The sequence below is a fragment of the Lutjanus erythropterus genome, chromosome 2, assembly GCF_056507025.1.
Source record: "Lutjanus erythropterus isolate fLutEry1 chromosome 2, fLutEry1.hap2, whole genome shotgun sequence".
Classification (NCBI taxonomy): Eukaryota; Metazoa; Chordata; class Actinopteri; order Lutjaniformes; family Lutjanidae; genus Lutjanus; species Lutjanus erythropterus.
Genome location: NC_139318.1, coordinates 6,108,246 through 6,133,022, shown reverse-complemented (window position 1 = coordinate 6,133,022; position 24,777 = coordinate 6,108,246). Strand labels below are relative to the sequence as shown.

At 40.4% G+C, this 24,777-nt stretch overlaps 1 protein-coding gene across 4 annotated transcripts in view; it reads right to left on the bottom strand.

The window, feature by feature from the left end:
- iqsec1b (IQ motif and Sec7 domain ArfGEF 1b) overlaps window positions 1-24,448 on the bottom strand; it is a 332,046-nt gene extending 307,598 nt beyond the window's left edge. For 2 of the 4 annotated variants that reach the window (XM_084726876.1, XM_084726885.1), the window contains exon 1: window positions 23,563-24,448. In XM_084726876.1, the coding sequence (XP_084583002.1) occupies window positions 23,563-23,849 (287 nt within the window). In that variant the 5' untranslated portion in view covers window positions 23,850-24,448. The remainder of the gene's footprint in view (window positions 1-23,562) is intronic. The other 2 variants (XM_084726895.1, XM_084726926.1) reach the window with 2 other exon arrangements.
- Window positions 24,449-24,777: the final 329 nt, after the last annotated feature.

The window sequence follows — 24,777 nt, the reverse complement described above, 5'->3', positions numbered from 1 at the left end:
ATAAGAAAGACACAACAACCAAAATGACATAATAATGAGTCAAAAATGACATAAAAGACATAACAAGATGTAACAAGACAAAGACCAACATAACAAGACAAAACTATGTAAAAGACGCAGCAAAATGAAAATGACGAATAACAAAATGAAAACAAGACAAAACAATAGAACAGGACAAACAACATAAAGTATGTAATGAGATTACAAAAGACAACAAAAATGTTGAAAAAGATGTCACAAGATGAAAACAATGCAACAAGACTTAGTAGACGTGAGAGGAAGACTCATCTATGAGAAAACGGTGAGATAAGTTAGTTTTGCACTGAAACTGTCAGTAGAGATGTCTTTCAGGGAGCTTATTTTTACTTTTACACTTTGAGTACATTTCAGAACCTGTACTTTTTCACTTTTACTCGAGTAAAGGAGTTGGATCAGGACTCCTACTTGAGTAAAGCATGTGTGTACTTTTGCCACCTCTGGAGAGACATGCTGTCTTGACTTAGGAACTATTTTTACAAAGGAGGACATAAGACTGAGAGCTGAACATTGTGATGTCACAGTGAAGTTGCCCTTTGACCTTTTGGATATAAAATGTCATCACACCATCATGTTATCCTGTTAGATCTTTGTGTGTAAATTTGTCATTAAAAAATGTGTTTAGTGAGGTCACAGTGACCTTTGACCACCAACATTTAATCAGTTTATCTTTGAGTCTAACTGAACATGTTGTGCCAAGTTTGAAGAAATTCCCTCAAGGTGTTCTTGAGATATCACAAAAATGGGATGACCTGAAAACATAAAGCCTCTGGCCATCAAAACATAAATGCATAAAAATCACAAAAATTTCTGAATCACAGAGGTCCTTCAGCATACAGTCATGAATGTGCACAAAAAAAATTTTGGCTCATCGGTCCAGTAGTATCTGAGATCAACTGCAGACAAGCTATAGTTCCAGTGATCACACACGCATACACACACACAAAAGCCATTACATGACCCCTGCCAGGCACAGTAAATTACAGTTACTAATCAAAATGTTGGTGATGATAAAGGGGTTACATCTAAATAGTCTTTTCAGGTTGCCTGGCGGAGATCTGCTCTCTCTGCACTCTGCAAAGTGACAGAGGTGTGATTGATAGCAGCAGTCAGCAAGTCTAATATATATAATATAAAGTGCTCTTGATTCTTAATAATAAAGTTTTAAGCGGACAAAAGTCCAAATTATTGAAGCATGGTTTAGTCTTTGACAAATGACTTAAATGATAAGTCAGAATTAATCGACCACCTAAAAGCCTCCATATTTAGTAATCTGATTACATGTCACAGAGAATGTCCCAAACACCTCTGCATTTTCATGGAACTTGAGGCAATGAACCATCTTGTTATTGCAGTCTGTTGTTTCACTAGTTAGATTTTACTGAAGAACTGGTTGCACACCCACACAAGAAGATGTTAACAGCGCTGCGCCCGAGGTCACTGGTTTGCAATTATGTGACTGCAGTATTAAAGTGTGGCTCAGTGACCGAACGCAGCTCTTGATTCAGCAGTCAATCTTGGCTCCAGCCCTCACCTATAGACATGACCTTTGGGTAAGTATCAGGAGAATGAAAGGAAACCATACACAAGCAGAAAGATGGGGTGACTCTGGGTAGACAGTGTGAGTCCGGATGACTGAGTGAGAACTGCAGAAAACTAGAAGGACCTCAGTGTTGAGATGGTGTTTCTTTACATTAACAGTGGACATGGGTGTAAGGGGAGAAAGACAGGTTAAGGGCAAAACCCCCACCGATTCAGCACCATGGACAGGGCCGACACAGACTAAACTACTGCAGGGAGAGTGTGTATTTTTGGAGCACTGGGCGTTTCGGAGCAATGGGTGCTTGTTTTCAGGCAGTTGAAAAAATGGGCTTTCAGTCCAATGGGACATTTTTTAGACTATTGGCATTTCAAAATAACCGGACGTCAGAACAATGAGCAGTCCCCACTGCTAATAAATATGTCCCTTCAGTCCAGTGAGCTTCTGTGGGTCCTCAGCAATGCACCCACGTGTCGAGAAAACTGAAGGACAATCAGATGGCAACTCCTTCCATTTTAGTTAAATAAGCCTACTTAAGCTTTCAAAAGTGTTTCACATCCAAACAAACATCCCAAAACTTTAAGAGACCTCTCAAATAAAACGGGGGTAGTGAAGCAAACTGATGGCACACCCTTCTCACTGTAAACTTCATCCAACAAACCCTTGTAATTCCAGTCATATCAATGCTCTGCTCTAAGCCTGGGCGATAAAACAGTAGCGGTAGCTATCAGCAATAGATGTGATTGATAGCAAAAAGAAAGTGGTTCAGTGGTACAGAAAGCACAAAATGACTACACCCCCACTAATGGACAGCCAGTCATAGTCCTTGATAACGGAGTGAGCTACGTGTGACACAAGAACAGCCAATCATTTCACGGGTGTGTTTTTCGTGTGCGCCATCGACAGCGTGAGTGACACATGAGACGAAAAGAAACAGTGCCAAAATCGGTGCAGATGTAAAAACGATTGGTCAGCTAACTGGTGTGGCTGTCTGTTTTTGTTGTTTTGTTTTTAAGTCGGACAGGAAGGAAGGAAAGGAGCAGGCTGAGGAGGACGAGCAGGAAAGCATTGCAGAGGAGGAGGACGTCACGCTCGACCTGCTGTAACCGCGACCCAACCGCTGATAAACAGAAGAAAATGGGCGGACAGATGGATCAACAACTTCTGGTATAATCTCAGCTGCTTCCACCCTTCAGAGTACACAACATGTCACCAGTCCTGGGACACACAGGTTCAGGATGCACATCATGATAGATTTTTCAGCTATATGACCCAGGCCTACTCTGCTCACTCTTTTGCTGAAAGCAAACCTCAATGTCAGCACCCACCTGCAGGCTTTGAGTCTACATCCCCCTACAAGGACACTTATCATTGTCACTCCTGACCCCCTGCTGTGCTCGACTTGGTGTTTCCTTGTGGGGAGTGACGAGGTCAGAGTCAAATGTCAACGCTGTACATGGTCTACATTCACATAACATATTCTATGGGAAGTGGCTGAATTCAAATAGTGGCCAAGTCTCAAATTAAGGTTGGGATGTGGCAGGAATAAAGGATTGATATTAAAAGAAACACACACACAACAGAGTTTTTAAATGGAGATAGTAGGGGTAACTTTTTTCTGATACTGTTGTATGCACGCTTTCAGTGATCACCTTGATAGTTGAAAGAATTCACACAACATACACTCCTTTGTAGGGATAAGCATCATGATTCTTTTTTTAGGATTTATGAATCAGTTTTATAAATAAATTACTAACACTTAGCGTGTTAGCTTGATGCATAATGATAATTATCATTAAGGTGCTAATGGAAATTAGCATTGTGATTGCAGTAATATTATTTTAACATACAAATCTATTTTACTTTGCATGCTAAACACAAAATGATATGCACTCATATATATATATATATATATATATACACTATATATGTATACATACATACATTTCCTCTGCTTTGTTGAAACAAACTAATAGCTGCTGACTTCACACTGTTCACTCAGACTGCTACTCTAGCTTCAGCAGTACACACTGTCGAGCTACAGCAACCTCAAAGGGTCAAAACTCAAAATTCCTAATGGGCTTAAAAACACAGGGACTGATTCTCGCCAAATATTGTATTGTCTTTATTATTTTCTTATTGGCACTAGCTGGTTGAGCAGGAGCAGCTAAATGTAGCATCATAAAGTGTTTTATTTACTACTTTTATATGCAGTATAGCAATGATGATGTTGAAATAAAAAAAACACAAAAAGACTGACTGACATGTGATGTGCATGTTTTTTTGTAAATATAAGTGTATGATATAAGTGATGACAACTTTTTCACATGGTCTAGTGTTATTGCCAGGCCAACACTGGTAAATAAGAATTAGTTTTTAATGACTTGCCTGGTTGAATATGGGGCTCCACAATTTTGTGAAAAAAAAAAAAAGTCATATTGCACTTATTAAACACAAATTAAATTGTGGGAATGATCAGATTTGCATCACAATTTTCATGTTCACTGAAAAACAAAATTCAAATTGTGATGATGTGACATTTATTGAGCTCTGTACCAAACAAACATGTTTTCTTTCATCTGGAGAACAAGAGTTTTAGGTCATGTCATCTCTGCAGCTCTACATTATGATGCTGTTTTCTCACTATTCCATTTGATTCTGGTTCTGCGAATTGAATATTACACTCGGCCATACTGTGATTTTATTGCAATTAAATGTGCAGTTCTAGTTAAACAAAGGTAAAAATAATATAAAACTAGACAACAAAAATTGCAATAAATCATAATACTGAATGGCAATCAGCACCAAAGTATCATGATATTATCAAACTAGGAGATATCATCCCCACCAACTATTTGCTGTGTTTTAAAGTACAAGGGATCATTGGTGGACAGTAATGAAGTACATTTAGTTGAGTGCTGTACTTAAGTACATTTTTTGAGTATCTGTACTTTACTTGAATATTTTTTTTTTTTTTTTTTTTTAAACTTCAGATTTTCACTCGACTACATTTCAAAGACAAATATTGTACTTTTGACTTCACTACATTTCAAGAAAGGTTGTCGTTACTCATTACTTTTAGTCTAAGCACAGCTTTGAGGTCAGCTGTTGATGTTTTTTTATTTTCTAAAATGCAGTTGGCGCTGTGTTCCTCACAGAAGGAAATCAATCACAGTACCCACTCTCAACTGGGATTGATGTAAAAGCAGAAATACTTCATCCAGGCGCTCTGTAACAAGAACAAACAAACTCTCCCTCTTTCATTCTAACAAAACTCAGTAATGATGACGGCAGGAGAAAGACAAAATTAAATCTCAAGATGTTATTATAATTAGAAAAAGAGAAATAATTCCAGATGGGCATTTAATGTTAAATTGTTTTTATCGGGGTAAAAAATACCACATAATATATATACTGCCCCTAAAGCCAGACAGAAATCTCAGTTATTTAATAGACTTGAAGAACTCCTTACAGTCGGCTTCAATCTAATTTCATGCAGTGATTTTAATACAGTTACATCAGAAAATGACAATAACCTTCCTTTTTGTTTTTGATTACATTTCTATGTTGAAGTTTTTATAGGTGTTTCTATAGACTTTGTGTAGCGGAGTGGTTCTACAAGCATCAGTGCATCATTAGATGGTTTCAGAGAGTTACAAGGTTCTGTAAATGCATCATGATATTAGAAAATGTACTTCGGAATTCTTTGTAACTCTAGTACTTTAACTCGAGTAAGTTTCGAGTAAGTCAAGTTTTTGACTAAGTAATTTTCACTTGTAGTTGAGTAACATTTGACCAGGAGTATCTATACTTTGACTCAAATACTGGGGTTGAGTACTTTGTCCACCACTGCAAGGGATTAAGCAAGAGAGAACAGTGGCATCAGTAACAGAATCAGTTCTGGCCCTGGCTGTGAAAATTACTCAGCATCAGATTGAATCCCACATTTCGTAATATTACACAACCTTACAAAGTAAAACGGTCAATTCTTAGAAAAGCATTGGCTGTGACATAACACAGTTGTATAATAATTCTAGAGACACTTAAACTAAAATATACTGTATTTATCCTGACAGCAGGTAAACATGTAGGAAGTGTTTGCTTTAAGAGCATCAACAGCAAATTAAAACAGCAGCTTCCTACTAAATATATACAAAGAAATTAGAATACAAGCCTGTCTGGAATATGAATTCATGAATGAAATTGAATTGAAGCCACTATGTGATTAAAAATGAGTGAGCAACCATAAGAATCTGAGCCACAGAGTTTGGTCAAACACAGAGGATCAATATCCAATCCTGCATCTCAAAATGTTTTTTTATGTTTGATGCCCAGAGACTCCAAGGAGCCGGTGTCATTTCAGCCACCCTTCACCAAATACTCGACCTGTGATAGAGGCCGAGAATCCCACAGTAACCCACTGTAAGCTGAGTGGAAAATCTTTGCCTGTAGAGCAGCTCTAGTTTTCAGTGTGCTGGATGATGTGAAATGAAATGGAACTCATCTCTCTGCGGCGTCAATACATCCATACTGGCTCCATGGCCTCCAGGAAGGTTTTGGCCCTAAGCACAAACTGTGTAGATATCACAAATATTTCAAACATTTCAGCTATGAACAACATTTGCAAAGCTTTTGCCTTTTTTCAGAAGCAGGTAATGGGTTACTTAGGGATGAATATATTCCAAGGTCACAGAGTCAAAATTTCACTTTGAAAAGGAAAAGGCATGAGAATATTTGTAGGCCTTTTTTCCACTCCCCTTCAAATCCTGCCATGTGGTTTCACAAGATAACAGCTCTCCTGGGTTGTTGGGTTTCATGAAGATTACTGAAGTTCTGCTTGATCACAACAGTGAACCAGCAAACTTAAAAAACTCCTTTCTATGTACAGCTGAGAGACAAATTAGTCATAATCAGACTAAACTGAAATGGAAAGAGTAGCAGTGTAGTAGTGTTGCTAACGTGAGTAAACTAATTGATAGTATTAGGCTAACGTTAATATCTACACACCATTATGTAACAACTGACTGCATTTTTCAGATCAGTTTATTGAAATATTTCTCTAAGAAGAGAAATGGAACGCCTGGCCCCGCTGCTGAAAAAAATCCTAGAGGAAACACTGTATCCTGTTCTTGCAATCTATCACTGATACCGACTTCACATGAACATGTGACTGAGTGTGTGTGTCTGTGATCAGCACTGTTGTGTTTATGTGGTTTCGGTCATGCGCGCACATGATGTGACCACCGTGCAGAGCATGTGTGTACATGACGGCACAAAATCAAATATATGACGCTAACCGTCACGCTGGTTCTGGTGTCTGCTCGGTCGATCAGTGCATCTGTTGTTCGACATCATATAAAAGATATATCATTTGTACTTGTGTGACTTTATTCAAGCAGGTAAATCTGAACAGTGTTTGACAAAAGACACATTAATTTCAAACCACCATTAGACCAAACCTCCAAAACACACCGATTGAAAATGTCGAGATAAGAGCCTCATGACATCTCAGAGAAAATTTGACAAAGTATCTGAGTGAGTGGATCTTCAGGTATTCTTCAGTCATCACAGAGCTCATTTACACTCAAACCTGACCTTTAGATATTCTGAGCTGTGGGATAGATAACAAATATCTGATCATGATCAAGTTCTGCACACCTTATTTTCCACCAGCTACTTGATCCAAATATTGAAGGTCAAAACTATAAAGTTTATACGCTTATAAGACGCAGAATAAGAATGAAAGTTTAACTGGAGACTGTGGCTCCTGGAATTGATGTTATGTTATGACTACAATGGAGTATTAGGGACACATTAAAGGGGAAAAAATAGAAATTCGAGAATAAAGTTCAAATACCATGTCAGCTAACAAGTAGTGCTGGCTAAACGTGAGAAGCTGGCTGGAAGTTTTGTACACTGCTGCTCTTAACTGATGAGAAAGACATAGAGTCGGATCATAAAGATCCAAGTATTTTGACAGTCTGGGTGTCATTCACAATGTGCACAAATACAGTAAAGGCCCGGTGACACCTACACTGAACCATCTTGGAAGTCATCCTTAGAAACTGTTTGGAAAAGGGCAGGCACTTTAAAAAAAAACACTTCGCAGGTGATTCGGTGAACTATCTGTCTATCACATCTAACACAGGCTAAGTCACATCAGCGCTTCCATGGATGCGTCTTGCTGTCATCACACCTCTTTTATTTGAAAGTCCAACCCCATCAGTTTCTCCTTCTGAAACTTCTGTCCCTTTAACAAATGTAGTTAAACACCCCGGCAGTACAGTGACTGGCATTTGATCAGATTTATTTTTGCCGATACCAGCGACAAGTGGGTGTGTCCCGTGACGTGTGGTGCGGAGCAGCACCTGTCACTCTGCAAACCATTTCATGAGCAAAATAAAATGACAAATATCACCTGAAAAAAAGCCACCGGCAATGGAGTCAGTCCATCGTCCACAGACGTTATATTTGTCCAATTGCCCAACCCTAACTGATACTAATAAATAGGTATTGTGTGTGTGTATACAAAGTCTGACATATCTTTTTTCTCTGTGCTGTAGAGCTCTGTTGCTGTCCTTAAATTATTAAAAGTGCATGATATGAGCCACATTGTTACACTGGCTGACATGCTCCTTCATTAATACACAAACACTGTAGTTTAGTTTGACTCAATCCCAATTACACTGTCTTGCTGCCAGAAATACTAATTAGAGCACCAATTCTGTATTAATCCGCCAGTGAAAATAGTCCACAACACATGCACAATTTTCCTCCACTTTCTCACTACATTTCCTTCTGTTTGAGTAATATTTGCTACTACAGTGACCAGCTGTCTAAGGACATAACGATAATTAAAAATAAAACTTTTCAGATTTACATCTTCAGTAGATGCTGTAATGGGCATGAGACCACAGACAGAGACTATTGAGAGACAATTTCTTTTTTGAGCACTTGATTTGATGCAGCAGCTCTCCCTTCCTGTGCACAAGTGTCAGAACTATTGTCAAAGTGTGTGTGTGTGTGTGTGTGTGTGTGTGTGTGTGTGTGTGTGTGTGTGTGTGTGTGTGCGTGTGTGTGTGTGGAAAACACAATTCATCTTGAAGCCCTCCAATCATGGCAGGCCTCTGGCAGAGTGACAGCTGAGGTGTGGCAGTGCTGTGAGAGTCAACAGACGGGGGAGAAAAGTGCCAAGTGATGATCATAAAACAGCTTGTTGGTAAGAAAAGTTGTTCCTGTTCAAAGCAAACAGCTGCTCTGCCTCAATTTAGTCAAAGTTCAAAACACAGGAAAACAACAGAGCTCCTTTCTCTCACGGGACAAGAAGTGAGGAGCGGAAAGAAGAAGAAATGGGAAAAAATAAGAACGCTAAAGCCGCAGCATCACCTGGACTCAAAGAGGGCGCAATGGGGGCAATCTATGGATTCTAACGTGTGATCTTGCAAATCCAGCTGCCTCACAAGGTAAGCCCCTGGCAGCCTACGTTGGAAAAAATGACACAAAAGTGCCCTTTTGGATGCTCCTAAGGTAGATAAAATGTTCATAAAGTTCCTCTCTAGTGGGCAAACCTTGGTAAAGAGCCCTCTAAAGTTACCTTCCAGTGGACAAAAGGTGGTGCAGTACCCTCTCAAGTGCCCTTTTAGTGGACATATTGTAGCAAAGTGCCTTCTAGGGTACCCTTCCAGTAGACAAAAAATGTGGTAAAGTGCCCTCTTAGGGTGCCCTTCTAAAGCACAAACCATGGTCAAGTGCCCCCTAAAGAGCCCTTTTAGTGGACAAAATGTGGGCAAAGCACCCTAGGGTGTCCTTCTAGATGACAAAATCTAGTAAAGTGCCCTCCAGGGTGCCCTTCTAATGGACAAAACATGGCAAAGTCCCCTTTAAAATGCCCTCCTAGTGGACAAAACACATTGCAGTGCTACAGGCTTCCCTGCATACTACATAATTATTTGGCCTCTACATGTCTTTAAATAGTTAAATAATTCCCCGTGTGTTTTTATTAATTAATCTTTTTTGCCATGCTGGTGCCCCACCACATACAGGTTTGGGTGCCCTTTTAATTTTTCTCGCCCCTGCCCCTCAGGCAGTCCGAGTCCACCACTGCTCAGCATGCATTCATCACACTGCGGACCTGATGCATTAGTTGCATTCATTGTGTCTATCTCATCCTGCACAAAACATCCCGTGGCTGCAGCAGTAATCATGCAAATGACAACACATGACCCAGAGGACAGTGAATCCCAGCTGGCTCATTCACACTTCCGTTCCAACCACTGGTCTGAAACTGTGAACTTTAACATAACCTGCATACTGTACATTCACACTGGCCCTCGTCTGCCTCCCTGATAACTGACAAGGCGTTGGTTGAAATTGCAATTCCAGGTCGCTCCACAATGAGCCTTTAGGTCCACTGCGATATAATGGATGAGTGCCGGTCAGGCTGCTCTAACAGATAGGTCCTGCAGCTGGCAGAGAAATGGCTTCAGCTGAATGATAGATGGCCTCCATTTACACACCTGATAAAATCCTAGAGAAAAATGTTATCGTGTGCTCTCAAACGGACGGCGCCAGGGGGAGCATAGTTTGATGCCATCCATCCGGCTGAATACCAATACTGTTCCACACAAGGTGCGCTAACGGCAAGGTATAAATAAGTAAATAAGTAAACAGTGGAGCTTAATACATTATAGAGGCAAAAAGGCTTTAAAAGTACAACTTTTTAGACAATGACGTAAATTAGAAGGAACATGCTATCAGCAATCTGTGTCCTGGACAAAAAATGGAGAACTCCTTGTTTTCCTAAAGAGGCCATTTCAGTGTGGGTGTTAAGCATGATGCAGCTGACCTCAAGCTTCATTACTGCCATCATTTTGAGGCTACTGGATGCAGGAAGATTCAGTACTTCCTGTAGATGTCCAGTCAATGTTGATTGTAAATGTCAATAAGAGCAATAAATTCCTCAGTGCTGCTTTATTGACCGAGAAAGCTGAGTTCTCCTACATGCATGGGACTAAATGACACTCAGCTTGTGGTGCTCAAAGCACCAAATTTGCAAAATTCAAAACTAGTGTCTCTTTCACAAAATCATGACCCCATAACTAATCCAAAGTGAGCAGTATTATGAAAGACAGAAAATAAAAAAATATAGTATTGAAGTCTAAATAAATGCTTCAGCTTCCGTTTATGCCTGTCAAATGTAGCTGGGACGTGAGATGCACTGATAAAAATGAAAGCGTTTCTGTTGCATGTTACCTGTGAGTGAAATATACAGCTGACTTGCTTCCAGTTTTTTAAATGGAAACGATCAATACAGAGATAGACCCTTTTGTTACAGAGTAAGATCTTTTTTGCTTTAGCAGAAACAGCCTTTATATCACTCTCCTCAAAGACACCAGACTCCACTGACAAAAACAGTAATTTTCCCTCACAGGTCATCATAAAAACACTTCATTCAAACTTCACAGAACCAAAATAAATCTTGGTTCTCCTTTCTACTGCTCCAGCATTGGATTTGAAAATGTTCTGGCAGTACACACAGTTTCTCCCTGCTGCTTCTCTAATGCCCGACCGCCCTCTGGCAACCATTTTGGTTCTTTGGTATCAAACCTGCCCCATATTAGATAAATAGCTGCGACTGGCCCAATCCAGGTTGGCTGAAAATCTGTTTGAGGGACCAGATGATCTGCCAGAGCAAATAAAATAGTTCACAGACTTGTCTGGTTCCCAGGCTATAATCTGCCACACCGTGTAAAATACAACTCAACTAATATTTCAGCAAGCTCACTGCACTTTATAACAAAGCTTTGACAACAGCAATGTGGGAAATCTGCTGACTGGGGTGTAAAGTAACAGCTTTTCAAGCTAAACCACCATCGGAGGCAGCAACTCACCAGCAAACTTCAATGCTGTTAATAAAGGTTTTACATGTTGTTTTCTGAGTGAATGCATTCAAGATGTTTTTTAGGCATTAAAGGTGCAATACGCAGCAACTGTGCGTGCAGAAATTAGTACAGCAGTTGGAGCCATGGGACTGTATATTACATAGGTTGTAATCTTATTTAATATATGATTGAAGTGAGTCATTTCCCGCTGCCCTCTTCTCCCAGGGGAAGCTCTGCAGGCTGCAGGAACACTGCAGGAATACTGCAGTAGCGCAGGGTGTGTGCAACATCGTAAACTGGCAATAACAAGGGAGGACGAGTCCTCCACTGTAAGTTGATCAGCTGTTTACAACTGTCAGTTGTCTGTCAATGTACAGTTAAGACCATTATCCTGAAAACAAAAGCCTACTGCTCTGAAATAACACACTCTGGAGTTGTAGCTCAGTGGCTGCCCGTCTCACTGCCTGCCAAACTCCATTAACAAATTGCTGAATTTAACTGTTATAAACATCTGTTACGTCTACAAAATTATTTATCATTTCTTATGACTCATAAACAGATACTTACTCATTTGGCAAATAATCAGCATTAATTTAAATCCTAATTAACATAAAATGGGCAAACAAAAATATCTTTTCTGGCATGGAATGGAAGTTTCAAAGGGGGACACCACGGCTGCAGCGTTGATGTCAGAGAAGTGAGTATTTCAACTTAACACGTTTCCTTAATATTATTATTATTTATTACAATATATTACAGATGTCTCCTTTAAAGATCTACAGGCTACATATGGTGAGAAATGTTGACTGTAGATTAAACTGTATCTGCTCATGATGAAAGTCAGGGTACCTTTAAACTCCTGCCTCATAGATCAACCACTTCCTGGCAAGAGTTCAAGAAAAAAAAAATTCTAATTTGTACTGTTCTGCTCCAGTAAACAATATTCCACGCTCGCAGTCTGCCACAAGACTATCAATAAGCACGAGTCAGCACTGAGCCAGTGGCCCGCTCTCAGAAGGATCTGATATAATATTTCAAGCAAAAAGTCAAAACTTATTTAAATATTAATATGGATTTTGGATTCTGTTCTATTAAAGACTGTGGCAGGGAAAGTTCATAAACCACCGATTAAAGGGATAGTTTGGATTATTTGATGTGGAGTTGTCTGAGGTACTTATCCATAATCAGTGTATTACCTACAGCAGTTGGCGTTTGACATGCCGCCAGTTTTTGAAGAAGCAGAGAGAGGAACCAGAATCAAAGCTCAGCCATGTACTGCTGTGGACGGGGTCAGAAACTAAAGGTATTTTAGCTAGGGCTCCATGATACGGGAAAAACCAATGACACATTGCAATTATTTTGATTGCAATATGCAATACACTTTGTGGGAAAGGTAATTTGCACATTACATTTTTCATTTTGACTGAAAAAAAAAATCATGATAATGTGGTATTTGAGTCTGTACCAAACAAACATGTTTTCTTTCATCTGGAGAACAAGATTTTTAGGCCAGGGCATCTCTGCAGCACTATAGTACTTCATTATAATGCTGTTTTATCATGCATTTTTTCTTTTTCAAAAAAATCTCATTTCTGATTCTGTGATTTGGATATTACACTTGGCCATATTATGATCTTGATAATGTAGCGATTGATCACAAAGCCCTAATTTTAGCAACTTAAAAAAAATTTCAGTTTAAATGTACGCTTTGTTTAGAATATCACTTTCTCCAAACTAACCAAACCCCAAGGGCAAAATCAGTTAATATCACCTCGCGGAACACGTGAGATGCTGGTCTACCACTGCCCTGAGAGCTTAATGTCTGTGCCTGAACCCAAAGGGACCCGGTGGGATCCAACGGGATTGGGTTGGGCTGTATTTCTCACATATTTCATGGCCTTATATCGGGTTTGGGCTGTGTTAAAATCATTATTGTTATTATTATTATTATTATTATTATTATTATTATTATTGTTGTTGTTGTTGTTGTTGTTGTTATTGTTATTCCATTATTATTATTATTATTATTATTATTATTATTATTATTATTATTATTATTATTATTATTATTATCAGTAGTAGCAGTACTTTTTTTTTTCCAATTTTCTCCCATTTTGTTGTTGCCAATTCAAATTCCCTAATGTATTGTCCCCATCACTACCAAATCCTACTGTTTGATACATAGAGGGAAGCTGTCGAGCTGTAATCGGGTTTGGGATGAAATATGCTAATGAGGGATAGGTTCAGGTTTTGTCCATTACGTTCGTTATGTTATGTTACGTTCATTACGTTAAGTTCGTTTTACTTGATTGGTTAGTTTGTTCATGTCATTGTGGTACTTTTGAGTTCAAATAAACCTTTTAAAACACAGAAGGTGCACAATAACGACAACAAACTAACAGATCAAGGAAGCTGTAGACCAGCAACATCAGTGTTCTGCGTGGTAAAATTACTGATTTTGCCCATTAAGTTTGGTCAGTTTGAAGTGAAAGATATTTGGCTTTTATAATAGTTTCCTCTCAGACAAGGCTGTCTGATGGCAAAGTAAAGTGGTAAAAATATTCTAAATATACTGTACATTGATATTGATTTTTTTAGGTGGACTTTTTGTTGCTGACCCTGTCCACAGCAATTCATTGCTTAGCTTCCATGCCGCTACTCCTCTCTGATTCTCCAAACTGGGGGCGTGTCGACCACAATCTACTAAAGGCAATACACTGACTACGGATACAACCCCACATCAAATAATCCAAACTATCCCTTTAATGCAGAGGGCAGCTTTAAATCAATATTTCCAGATGTTAGGAATATTTTACTTCCTCAACACATGAACAACTCTCACAATTCTGCTATCACCTAAAATGCTTTTTGAAAAAGTGGTGCAACCTCAGGACTGTACTGTATCCTATCACAGAAACATTACAGGACGCAGCTTGCTTATTGTCGCTGCAGAAGAAAAAACATTTTTAATTGGAAACGATATCAGATTGACATTAAAACCGACAGTGAAGTCATTATGCATGGAAAACTTTTTTTCCCTGTTAATTTGTAGATTAATTAACTTTCCATTTTCATATCATGATTTCTCACCGGGGGGCAAATTCAAAGCAACACCATTAGGAAAGTTTGGGGAAAAACAGCTCTGAAATGAAAAGATACTGGATCTCTGTTATTCAGCTTTCATTTAATGCAGCGGCGGAGTCCGTGTTGTTGTTTGTGTTCACCTCATAAGAATTTATTTCTTTACTTTGCATTTGGCAATACATCAAATTCTCTTTAGCATTCGCCTGTCCAGATTGTGCGATAAATCACCAGATTCTTCACCTTCTGATGTGCAGTTTTGAGTAACTCTCTTGCAAGTTTTACCACACAAGATATTTAAAATACAAGAAGAAGACGCAACATACAGCATAAGGTTCATTACATACTGAGGATAAACACTGACAGATCATATAATGGAGCACGTCTCTTTTACCTCCATCCAACACCTCCATGAATATTTCATTCTGAAACATTCTCTTTTTGGAAGTTTATTTATTCTTCTCATCTTCTGTATTCAAATGGAAGCCTGTCAAGACCACCCTGAGGCTTCAGGATCTATAGTGTTCTCTGTGTGAAATGTATTTCTGCTTTGGCTTTAAATGCATCACAAACAGCACATATTTCACAGCTTGCCCACAGCAACTGTGGCATATGTGCTTACTCATAAAGTCCAAACTTAGTTATATTCCTGACCAATTTTCATATGTCCTCTGGCGGCGTTCACTTCTTTGACTCCTGATTCGCTGAGCCGCTGACCAGCAAGCGCTTATTTCCTGCAGCGCTGCGCACACACACACACACACACACACACGCACACACACACACACACATGCACACACACACACACACGTGTAAACACACTGAAGTGATGAAGCCTTCAGTCCAGGTCTGAAATACATATTCTCGCAAGAACAGCTCTTCCTATGAGTGAAGGTTTGTTCACTTTGTGGGTCTATAGTGTGAATGTAATGTGATAGAAAAGCAAGTTCATCTGATTCAATGTGGCTGTAATGCTCCAGGAAGCTGCTCGGTGCCTTTGTGCTGTAGGGTACCACAGGAAAACTGTGTTCTGAAATACCTCACATGGATAGATAAGGGTTAGCATAAAAGAAAACAGAAGAGTGCATTCTGTAGAGTGCAGATCCCAGCCAGGGAACAGATGTGAAGCACCAATCCTACCACAACTGCCAGATATAACCAACAGAGATTTGAATCCACAAGAATGTCAGCTTTCCAGTCATATTTAACTGACGCAGGTGAAAAATCACATATTTATACTGCATGGTTTTCACTCAAACCTACATGGGATTAGCTAGAGCTGTGGTGGTGTGGATGTTTTCTTCACACAGTGACAAAGCAACATATTCCCACAGGATGGCGATTTACATTGCCTAGCTACCTACACCAGTACTCCTGCTGCTTCTCCAAACTGGGGGCACGTCGATCTCCATCTAATGTAGGTAATACACTGACTATGAATACGTGCTTCACACAACCACACTTCAAAACACTTTAACTGTCTTTTTAAGGGGATGTCAGCCAACAACTGTTATGCCACCAATTATCCTCCCAATGCTGCCTGATTACCAGGATGGATTACACACCAGGGGCCCCAAAAACCTCAGGTTTTCTGTGTGATGACTCGTTTTTGAAGATTTGATTAAATGCAAATTGTGAGGGAATCCGTACCACCAAAGTACAATGTCAAGTAAGGTGAGCCGTATTTCACTTTTACTGACCCAACATGTCGGTTGTTACGTGTTATAGCACGCACCTCAGCAATCCTGAACTCTAATGATGTAAATGTTTTCAAAGCCATAGGAATTTTCTCTTCTTTACTGTTCCAGGTCATATGTCTACCAACACATGCACACACACACAAACATACACACACACACAGTCCAACCTTGATAAGAGCTGTGTGAGTTTTTGCAAGTTGTGAACTTTAACAGCCAAATAAAGCACAGAGTAAACACAGAATAGCAGCCCGACCACAGTGGATTAGCTCATAAAGCAGAGTGTTGTGGGATCAACATGCTCACACTCTATCAGGACAGAAAAAACACTGCCTGCTCTCACTCTCTGCTGATTACCTGGAGTAACAGGGTGACCTGTCCTGCTGTGTGGGGATACGCTAACATTATACTATGTGTGTGTGCATGTGTGTCTGCGTGTGTGTGTGTGTGTGTGTGTGTCTCAGAGGGCCTGGGAGGAACACAGCTCCCCCACAGGCCTTCCAGTCAAGGCCAGGACTGGATGCTGACTGCGGTCAACACAAAAAGAACAGCTGACGTGGCCCAACTGTTGACAGAGCACAAGGGACAGGACTCCCTCTCAGCTTTGTGTGGACGTGCATGAGTAATGTTGTGAGGACATAAATCTGTGTACACACTCACATTGTGGGGACCAGCCTTCCTTATGGGGACCAAATGGAAGTCCCCATAACGTAAGACTTGGGTTAGGTAGGAGTGAAATGTACTAAATGCTACGAGGGGCAGAGGCACGCAGGGACCATAAGTGTAAGAGATGCTTCAAAAACGTTACTTATTGAACCATTATTAAAGTTTAAATCCCTCCATGAAAAAATAAAACAAATAAAAATAATAAAAGTTTTAAGAGACTACAGGCACAGGTGGGAGGCAGTAAGAACATCACTTCTCATCAAACTTCTCCAGGCTGTTAAGTTAAATAAAATTAAGTCTGGTAAAATGACTGTTTATGATATAGATAAAAAGAATGAAATTATGTCCTAAGATGGCTTAAAATAAAAGGTGTTTTTTGCTGGAAAAAATATTATTTATGCATCTAATTAATTAGAATGTCTGGCACATTTATATATACATATATTTATAAGCAAGTAAAGCACTTGAATAAAGTGCTTAAAAATATTTTTAAAAAATACACGACACGTAAAACTTTATATATAGCTAGCATACACACATATATATATATACATATATATATATATATATATATAGTTATGTATTTAAATTTATTATGTCATAACAAATCATATTGAAAAGGAGCCCTGTGTGTAGGTGGTTCCTGTAAAATTATTATTATATTTATAATATAGATGTAGGGTTAGGGTTAAGGTTATGCAAGTAGGCTAGGGCACGTCTCCAGGAAATGAATGCAAGTCAATGTAATGTCCTCTTAAGTGGTGGAAACATAACTCTGTCTGTGTATGTGTGTGTTTTTGACTGAAAATATTTGCTTGATTTTGAACCCCGGACATGAACCATGTCAGCAGAATCCAAACACAGATCTGTGTACTCTGCCACTCAGGTGTTAAAAGGCCACGTTAGAATGGAAAATCCAGAGGGACGAGCCCCGACTCTCCGCTCGGCGCTGATAACTATTTATAGCCCCGCACAAACGATGAGTGAGCAAATATGATAATGATGTCATAGGTTAAAAGGGCCTTACAGTTCTGCACTCTGTACAGACAAACAGAACCAGGTTACTGCTGGAGATGCAGCTGCACCAAGCAAAAAATACATTTTGTCAAGGCAGTATTTTCTGGTGACGTCTGAACTTGTGCTGGGATCATCACACTATCTGTTAGACTGTAGAGCTAATCATTCACCGCCGGAGATGCTGCAATTTCATCCGCACAGAGGCAGGGAGGCGGGAGGAGGACTGAGGAAGTGATGGGAACTATCATGACACCAGCGTTGCACTGGTTTACAGTTAGACGATAGAAATCTGTCAGAGATTTTGACAAATTGTTTCTTCCTCTGCTATCTCTGCTTGTATTGGACCTCTGCAGGCAATGTTGCAAATCAATGAACAGGGTGGTGTTACGGCAACAGTGGATTTACAGGGGTTTTATATCAATGTGATAAAAGGAGGCAAAGACAAACACCCCTGTCTACATCAGTGGAGCTGAGGTGGAGCAGGTGAACAGTTTTATGTTCCTGGGAATCAGCATCACAGAGAATCTGTCATGGACATCACACATCTCCACTCTGGCAAGAAGGCTAAGAGGTGACTATTTCTTAAAGACACTTGAGAAGGCAAAATTCCTGTGCAATGTTCTTGTCAACTTCTACAGAGGAGCGACAGAAAGCATCCTGACTAGAAACATCACAAACTGGTATGAGAGGCGCACATCCCAGGACAGGAAAACGGTACAGTGGATCATTAAAACCACCCTCAACATCATTGGCACCCATCACTGGCTTAAGTAAAAGATGGATGACACGTCTCCACTTCCTCCTACTGTACAACACTGAAGCCAAAATATCCCAGACACAAGCGCTGCCTTCTTGTGCTGTAGGAGCCAGAGGCTGCGCAGTATTGACCAGCACTGGAGCCACGCTTTCCGATTCCCAGCCACACAGCCTGCAGGCGGGATCATGAGCAGAGCTCAGCTGTCAATCATGGCATAAAATCCTATTTTTATGGCATCAAATAACTAAATAAAATCAAAGTGATCAGTAAACACAGCAAAAACTTTAACAAACGGAAGCATGATAAAAAAAAGTGCCTAAAATGACAGAAACCATCTTGGTTTTGGTTTGACCTATGACCTATTAACATTGGGGAGGCGGAATTAATGGCATATACTGTAGCATGCTACCAGGGGGCGACCAAGAGGCTTTGGCTTCAAGTTAGGGGAGCTCTAACTTGTCCATTTCTTTATGCAGTGTCTGGTACCTATCAACTGAGGTGACTGCACAAAGGAGTCCAAAGGATACTAAAAGACAACACCCAGCCCAGCCACAGCCTGTTCACCCTGCTGCTGTCTGGCAAGACACACAGAAGTATCCACTGCCACATCACTTCTAAAATAAAAAATAAATCTACCTTGTAAAGTGCTTTTGTTTCTAAAGATGCTCTATGCTGCTTTTACATACAAAGTTCAGTTTGCTCATTGTGAGGAATACTGCTCAGACTGTGTGCTCCTTTGTGAGTTAAAAAAAGGTTAAAAAAAAATAACCATGGTGATGTCATCATGATGTCATGAGGGTTATCTTGGCTTAGGCTATAGACTTATTTTAACAGGTTTGTACAAAAAACTGAAAGTGTGGGGGCTTGAAAGAAGTGCCCATTTAGGAGGCTAGGAGGGTCTAAAGTAGCAACCTGGTATCAACCTGGTACCAGTGTCATATTTTGCCTCACGCAAATTATATAGACTTTGTCTCTCTTTATACTACGTCTGTCCTTTGTTCCTGACAAATGTTCGATCAAGTGTGTTGAAGTCTGATCCATACTAGAGACTAAAAGTCAGGATATCTCAGCCTCTGCTGCTTTGATTTGAACCATTCTCTCTTAAATCTGTGAGGATGTGGCAGTGCAGTGCTGAACCACAGGAGAAGACCATTAAGAGACGTTTCATTCACTGCGAAAACCAAAAGCAGACATTCCTGCCTGGTTACTTCATCCTACTTTCAAGAAAAGATTTTCTGGAAACTCAATTGGCAAACAGCTGACTGACAGAAAGCTAATTACCAAGAATTTTGATAATACAAAGCAAATTAAATGTTAGTCATTTATGAAATATTCTCTGCTGTTCTTTTGTCTGTTTGATATCATTGTAAACTGAATCTCTTTTCATGCTAGAATAGCTGCACAAAATTAGCACTCTGAAGAAGTCACCTTGTGTTTGAAGGAGCTGTGGTTTTTTTTAGAAATCAACATATTAATGAAAAGAATCCTTAGATGACACCTAAACTCAATCATATCAATTTCTAACACTAACCCAGGACATGTTTATACATATCTTATTCCTGCATGGATTTCTCCTCAATCAAACATCCATTCATAAGATTTGTTATGGGAAGTGTGTTGAAAGTACAAACATTCGTGAACCCACAGGTAAGAGGATTTACTGAGATTTAAGAGGGGTCTTTTCCATTAAAATCAATACAAACCAAAATCATAGATGGTGTAAGACTGTGCTCAGCAGCAGAGTGCTCAGTGGTGCCGCTGGTGGCTGCCATCTTTGATTTTTCATTGCTTCTATTGACTTTAATGAAAATGACCCTTTTCTGTCAGAATAAGTTTTCATGGTACTTCGTTTTTCAGAGCTCATAAATTCTCCTACCATCCAGTGAGCTTGTATTTTCACAAATTTTACATGTGTATCTATGACTGAATGTGTCTGAATTCTGGGTGATAACCATGCACAGCCCAGATAAGCAGTCCTGCGTCAGGGCCAGATATTGATATTCATTGTGATTAGTCCATGAAATGTCAGAAAATACTGAAACATGCCCATCAAAATTCCCATGAACCCAAAGAGATTCAACTGATATCAGCATAGAGCAGAGAAAATCACTAAATCCTCTCATTAAAGACGCTGGAACTAGAGAATGTTTTTGTTCACCCTAAAATCAAAAACATTTTCCTCCTACCTGTAAGACTATGAATCCATCCAGATTGTTTTTGGTGTAAGTCGCAGAGCTTTGGACATAAGGGAATGGAATTTGATGGCACTCAACTCGCGACGCTCAAAGCGACAATTTGAAAAACTCAGACGAAAGCGAGCATCTACTCACGGACAAAAGGTCTGTGATTGTGACAGTGCTGGATGTAAACATTAATGATGTCCACCTTGGCTGAGCTGTAACCTTTCCTTTCCTCCATGAGTGGATGCACAGTTCCTTCTGTGCCATGATGCAGTCAGCGGGTGTACTCCGGCAGAAAGACAGTAGCTCCTACATGAAACTGCTCCCGACAAAGTCTGGGGATTGTCTACAGTAAGCGGGTCCTGATTTCTTGAAAGAGACATTGCTTTGGAGTTTTTCCGACTATTTTTTTCCTGCTTTGAGAACCAATAAGCCCTGTGACATCTAGGTTCATTACATTCAAGAAAACTTGGTGCCAATATTTGGTGCCAACAGGACCGACTCTCAACACTAGCGCAGATGTTGCGGACAAGAGAACTATGGCTTCATGTGCCATAGCTAGTTAACATTACAGCAGCACTCTCTCTGATAGCAGGTAGCCTACCGCTAGCTAGTAGCTAGGGCTGGGTATCGATTCAGATTTCCTAAATCAATTCAATTTACAAGGTCCCACATCAATTTGATTCAATAATTATATTTATTCAGTTAGGGATATTTCAGACATAATACCAATTTTGTATGAATATGAAAGAGGTTCTTGGAGAATTAATGCTGTAAAATGTAGAAGGAGCCCTCTAACCTGATGCATTATTAAAAATATTAATGTTTTCATTAAGAATTGAGCAGCGTCTCCTGTTCCATTGTTTTGTGGAAACGATCTTGTGCCAAAGGCTGGTCAGGCGAGACTAACGGGGTTAAAACTGAAGGCTGTGCCACACATCCACAGGAGAGAAGACAAAAATTAAAGCACAGTTTGGGGATTTTATGAATCAGTATCAGACAAAGCAAAGGAAAATCAATTTGAATCAACTGATCAGCTTTGTTTAACCCCAGCCCTACTCTTAAACAAATACCAATCTAACCAATCTAAAGTGTGGCTGTATTTCATTCCAAAGGACTCCAACAGCGAGTGGGATGTATATGCAATAATGACACGTAACGGGAGGAAGCACCTGGTGAGGGACCCAATGCCAAGCACATCAGCTGGCAGTGTGGGCATCCCTAAACCCAGAGATGGGCCGTATACATATAAAACACTAGATGCAACGTGTCATAATGATTTGCCATTCATATCTGTTATGGGAAGACCACTGATGATGATGACAGCAGCCTTCATCAGGTTAGAAAATATGATAATATTTCTGCAAAGTAATTGCTGTTGAAGTCTGAAGCTGGATTTATTTATTTATTTTGCTGTTTTAGTACTGTAACTGTATTAAGTTATGTTAGTGTAGTTTAGTTAGGTTTTATTTATGCTGTGTTTTGTATTTACACCATTTAGGCACCTGCTCTCTTATAAAAGTATTGTTTTAGCACCAGTATCAACCCCCCCCCCCCCCCCCAGACAATACTCAACCCCAGGAGGGAGACATCTCTATGGCCGATATCTTCAAACCTCAGCAACTCACAGTCTAGATTGTCAAACAGAACTACAGTTAAGAGGATAAATATGTATTTTTGATTTGGAGTTGAACTGCTCCTTTAATAAATGACCTATGGTCCTGGATCAATCAACAGTGATATTAAATTGCATATATTGTGACAGAGACAGTTATTTTTATCTCTATTAATGTCCTCTGCTACATGGAATAAAGGCTCATGATGTGTGAAAAGCCAAAGGTTAACAAAAAAATAAAGACATGTATTTAAAATGCTCAGAACATGCAGTATGTTCGTCACAAAATCAATAAAGTACTGTATGTACAGTGTATAAAGCTGTGTCTGCCTGCTGTTGTGGATAGAACATTACACAACACCAGACTGAGGAGTCCATGTCATCCAAATGTTCTGTTCTGGTTTGTCAGATGCAGAAGAGAAATAACATTTAGTATTTCCCTTTCATTTATTAAACAATTAACCTTAAATGTTTTGGCAGCCTTGACGGAACATTTCTGAATCAATCCTGATAGTGGCACTGGGCAGCTCTCCAGACCTGCTACGTCGTTTCAAATTAAAAGCCCAACTATGGTGGCGAGGAAAATAAGTCAAAGTCAACGCTGCTGTGCACATTAACTGCACATCACATCATTATTCCCTGCTTCAGACTGACGAAGCCAACCAACCAGCTGGAGCAAAAACTTGTTTAGTGACAACGCCACAGCTGATTTCCTCTCCTGCCACCATAAAAACAAAGTCACACCCACTGATCGGGACTTTTACCCCGATGCTCTGACACGTTCTGAGCTCTCCACATTAGAATATCCTCCACAGTGCGCCTAACGGGCTCCACATTACGCAATACGCGTGTAAAGCGTGCGCAGCCTGTGTATGAGCCCGAAATAATCCCTGACAATGTAGAAATTACACGGACCATTAAAGGGCTGATCCGTGACAAAGTGGCAGAAGAAAAAGTGCGCGTTTGATTTGCGGTTCCACCTGACGGAGATGGCACAGATAAACACCACCAGCACACGCAGCCCGGAGCGACACAACTTTGACAGCGCCCTGCTCATTCACACAAAAACCATGTGGCACAGATTGAACTTACTTCTCCTGCATGACGTTCTCCTTGATGGCGCCCAGGGTGGAGGAGGAGTGGTTGCCCTGCTGGAGCCTGCAGGTGGCCAGGTGCCGCTGGTGCTGATCTTTCAGGCAGGCGTTTTCCTTGCAAAGATCCGTCACCTGGAGCTCCAGCTCGTCGATCCGGACCCTCTGTTTCTCCAGCAGCCCCTGCTGGGTCTCGATGATCTTATTCAGCTCCTTCAGGTACTCCGCCGCCTTGCTCGGGTTCTCTGTCGGGTTCTCCATCTCGTAAAAGCCCCGTTGCCCGTCCATGAAGGCGATATCCACACAAGCAGAAAAGCTCCCTCGCGCGCACACACTCTCCCTCACACACACATACACACACACACACACTCGGGCTCAGTAGTAGTAAGACTGAGCGCTGTCAAATCCACAGATCCTCCTCCGCTCCGACATGGCCGCTCGGACGTGTATCGGTGTCCGCTTTGCAGTGAACTTGGCCGGGGTTTTGGTGCTCTGCCGCCGCCGCGTCCACCAGCTCTGCACCGCAACAGCCCAACTAACCTCCAGCCAGCCAGCCGCTCCGTGCATGGGAGAAGCGTTTAACTCTTTCGGGGCTGGATGGAGCTTCAGCGCTTCGCCGGCTGCGCGCACCGACGCCAAAAAAGCTCCAAAGCGCGTTGTTGGTTATGCGTCGTGGGGGGACAAAACACAGAGGCAGCGAGTTTGCTCGGCGCGTGTGCAACCGCTCAACAGGTAGTTTGAAATCGCAGGTGCACACTCACCTCGACACCAGCAGCCTTCAGCCGTGCGCGGTGTCAGCTGTGTGTTTGCTCATGCAGGAGGTAGTACTACTTCCCGCCCTCCACCAGCATGTAAACAGCAGCTCCATCTGCCTGGAAAAAACATAAAGAGATGAGCTGATCATTTATAATCATACAGAAACAGAGCTTAATAATATATGATTAAAACCTATATTAGAATAACTGGTATTAAAAACCCTTTCATCAAAATTCTCTATTAAAATTATTCTATAGTATCTGATGGTGCTGTCAAGAGCCCTTAAAGGAACAGTTCACCCCCAAATCAAAAGTATATTCAACAAAAAAAATGAAAATAAATGCTCCCATTTTCCAAGAGTTGATGTAAAAGATCATCTGTGCACACTAAAGGTTTATTTCTCTCAAATCTTGCTCGCAAATTTATTAAAATCCATATTAGTCAGTGCTTCTCTTTTGCC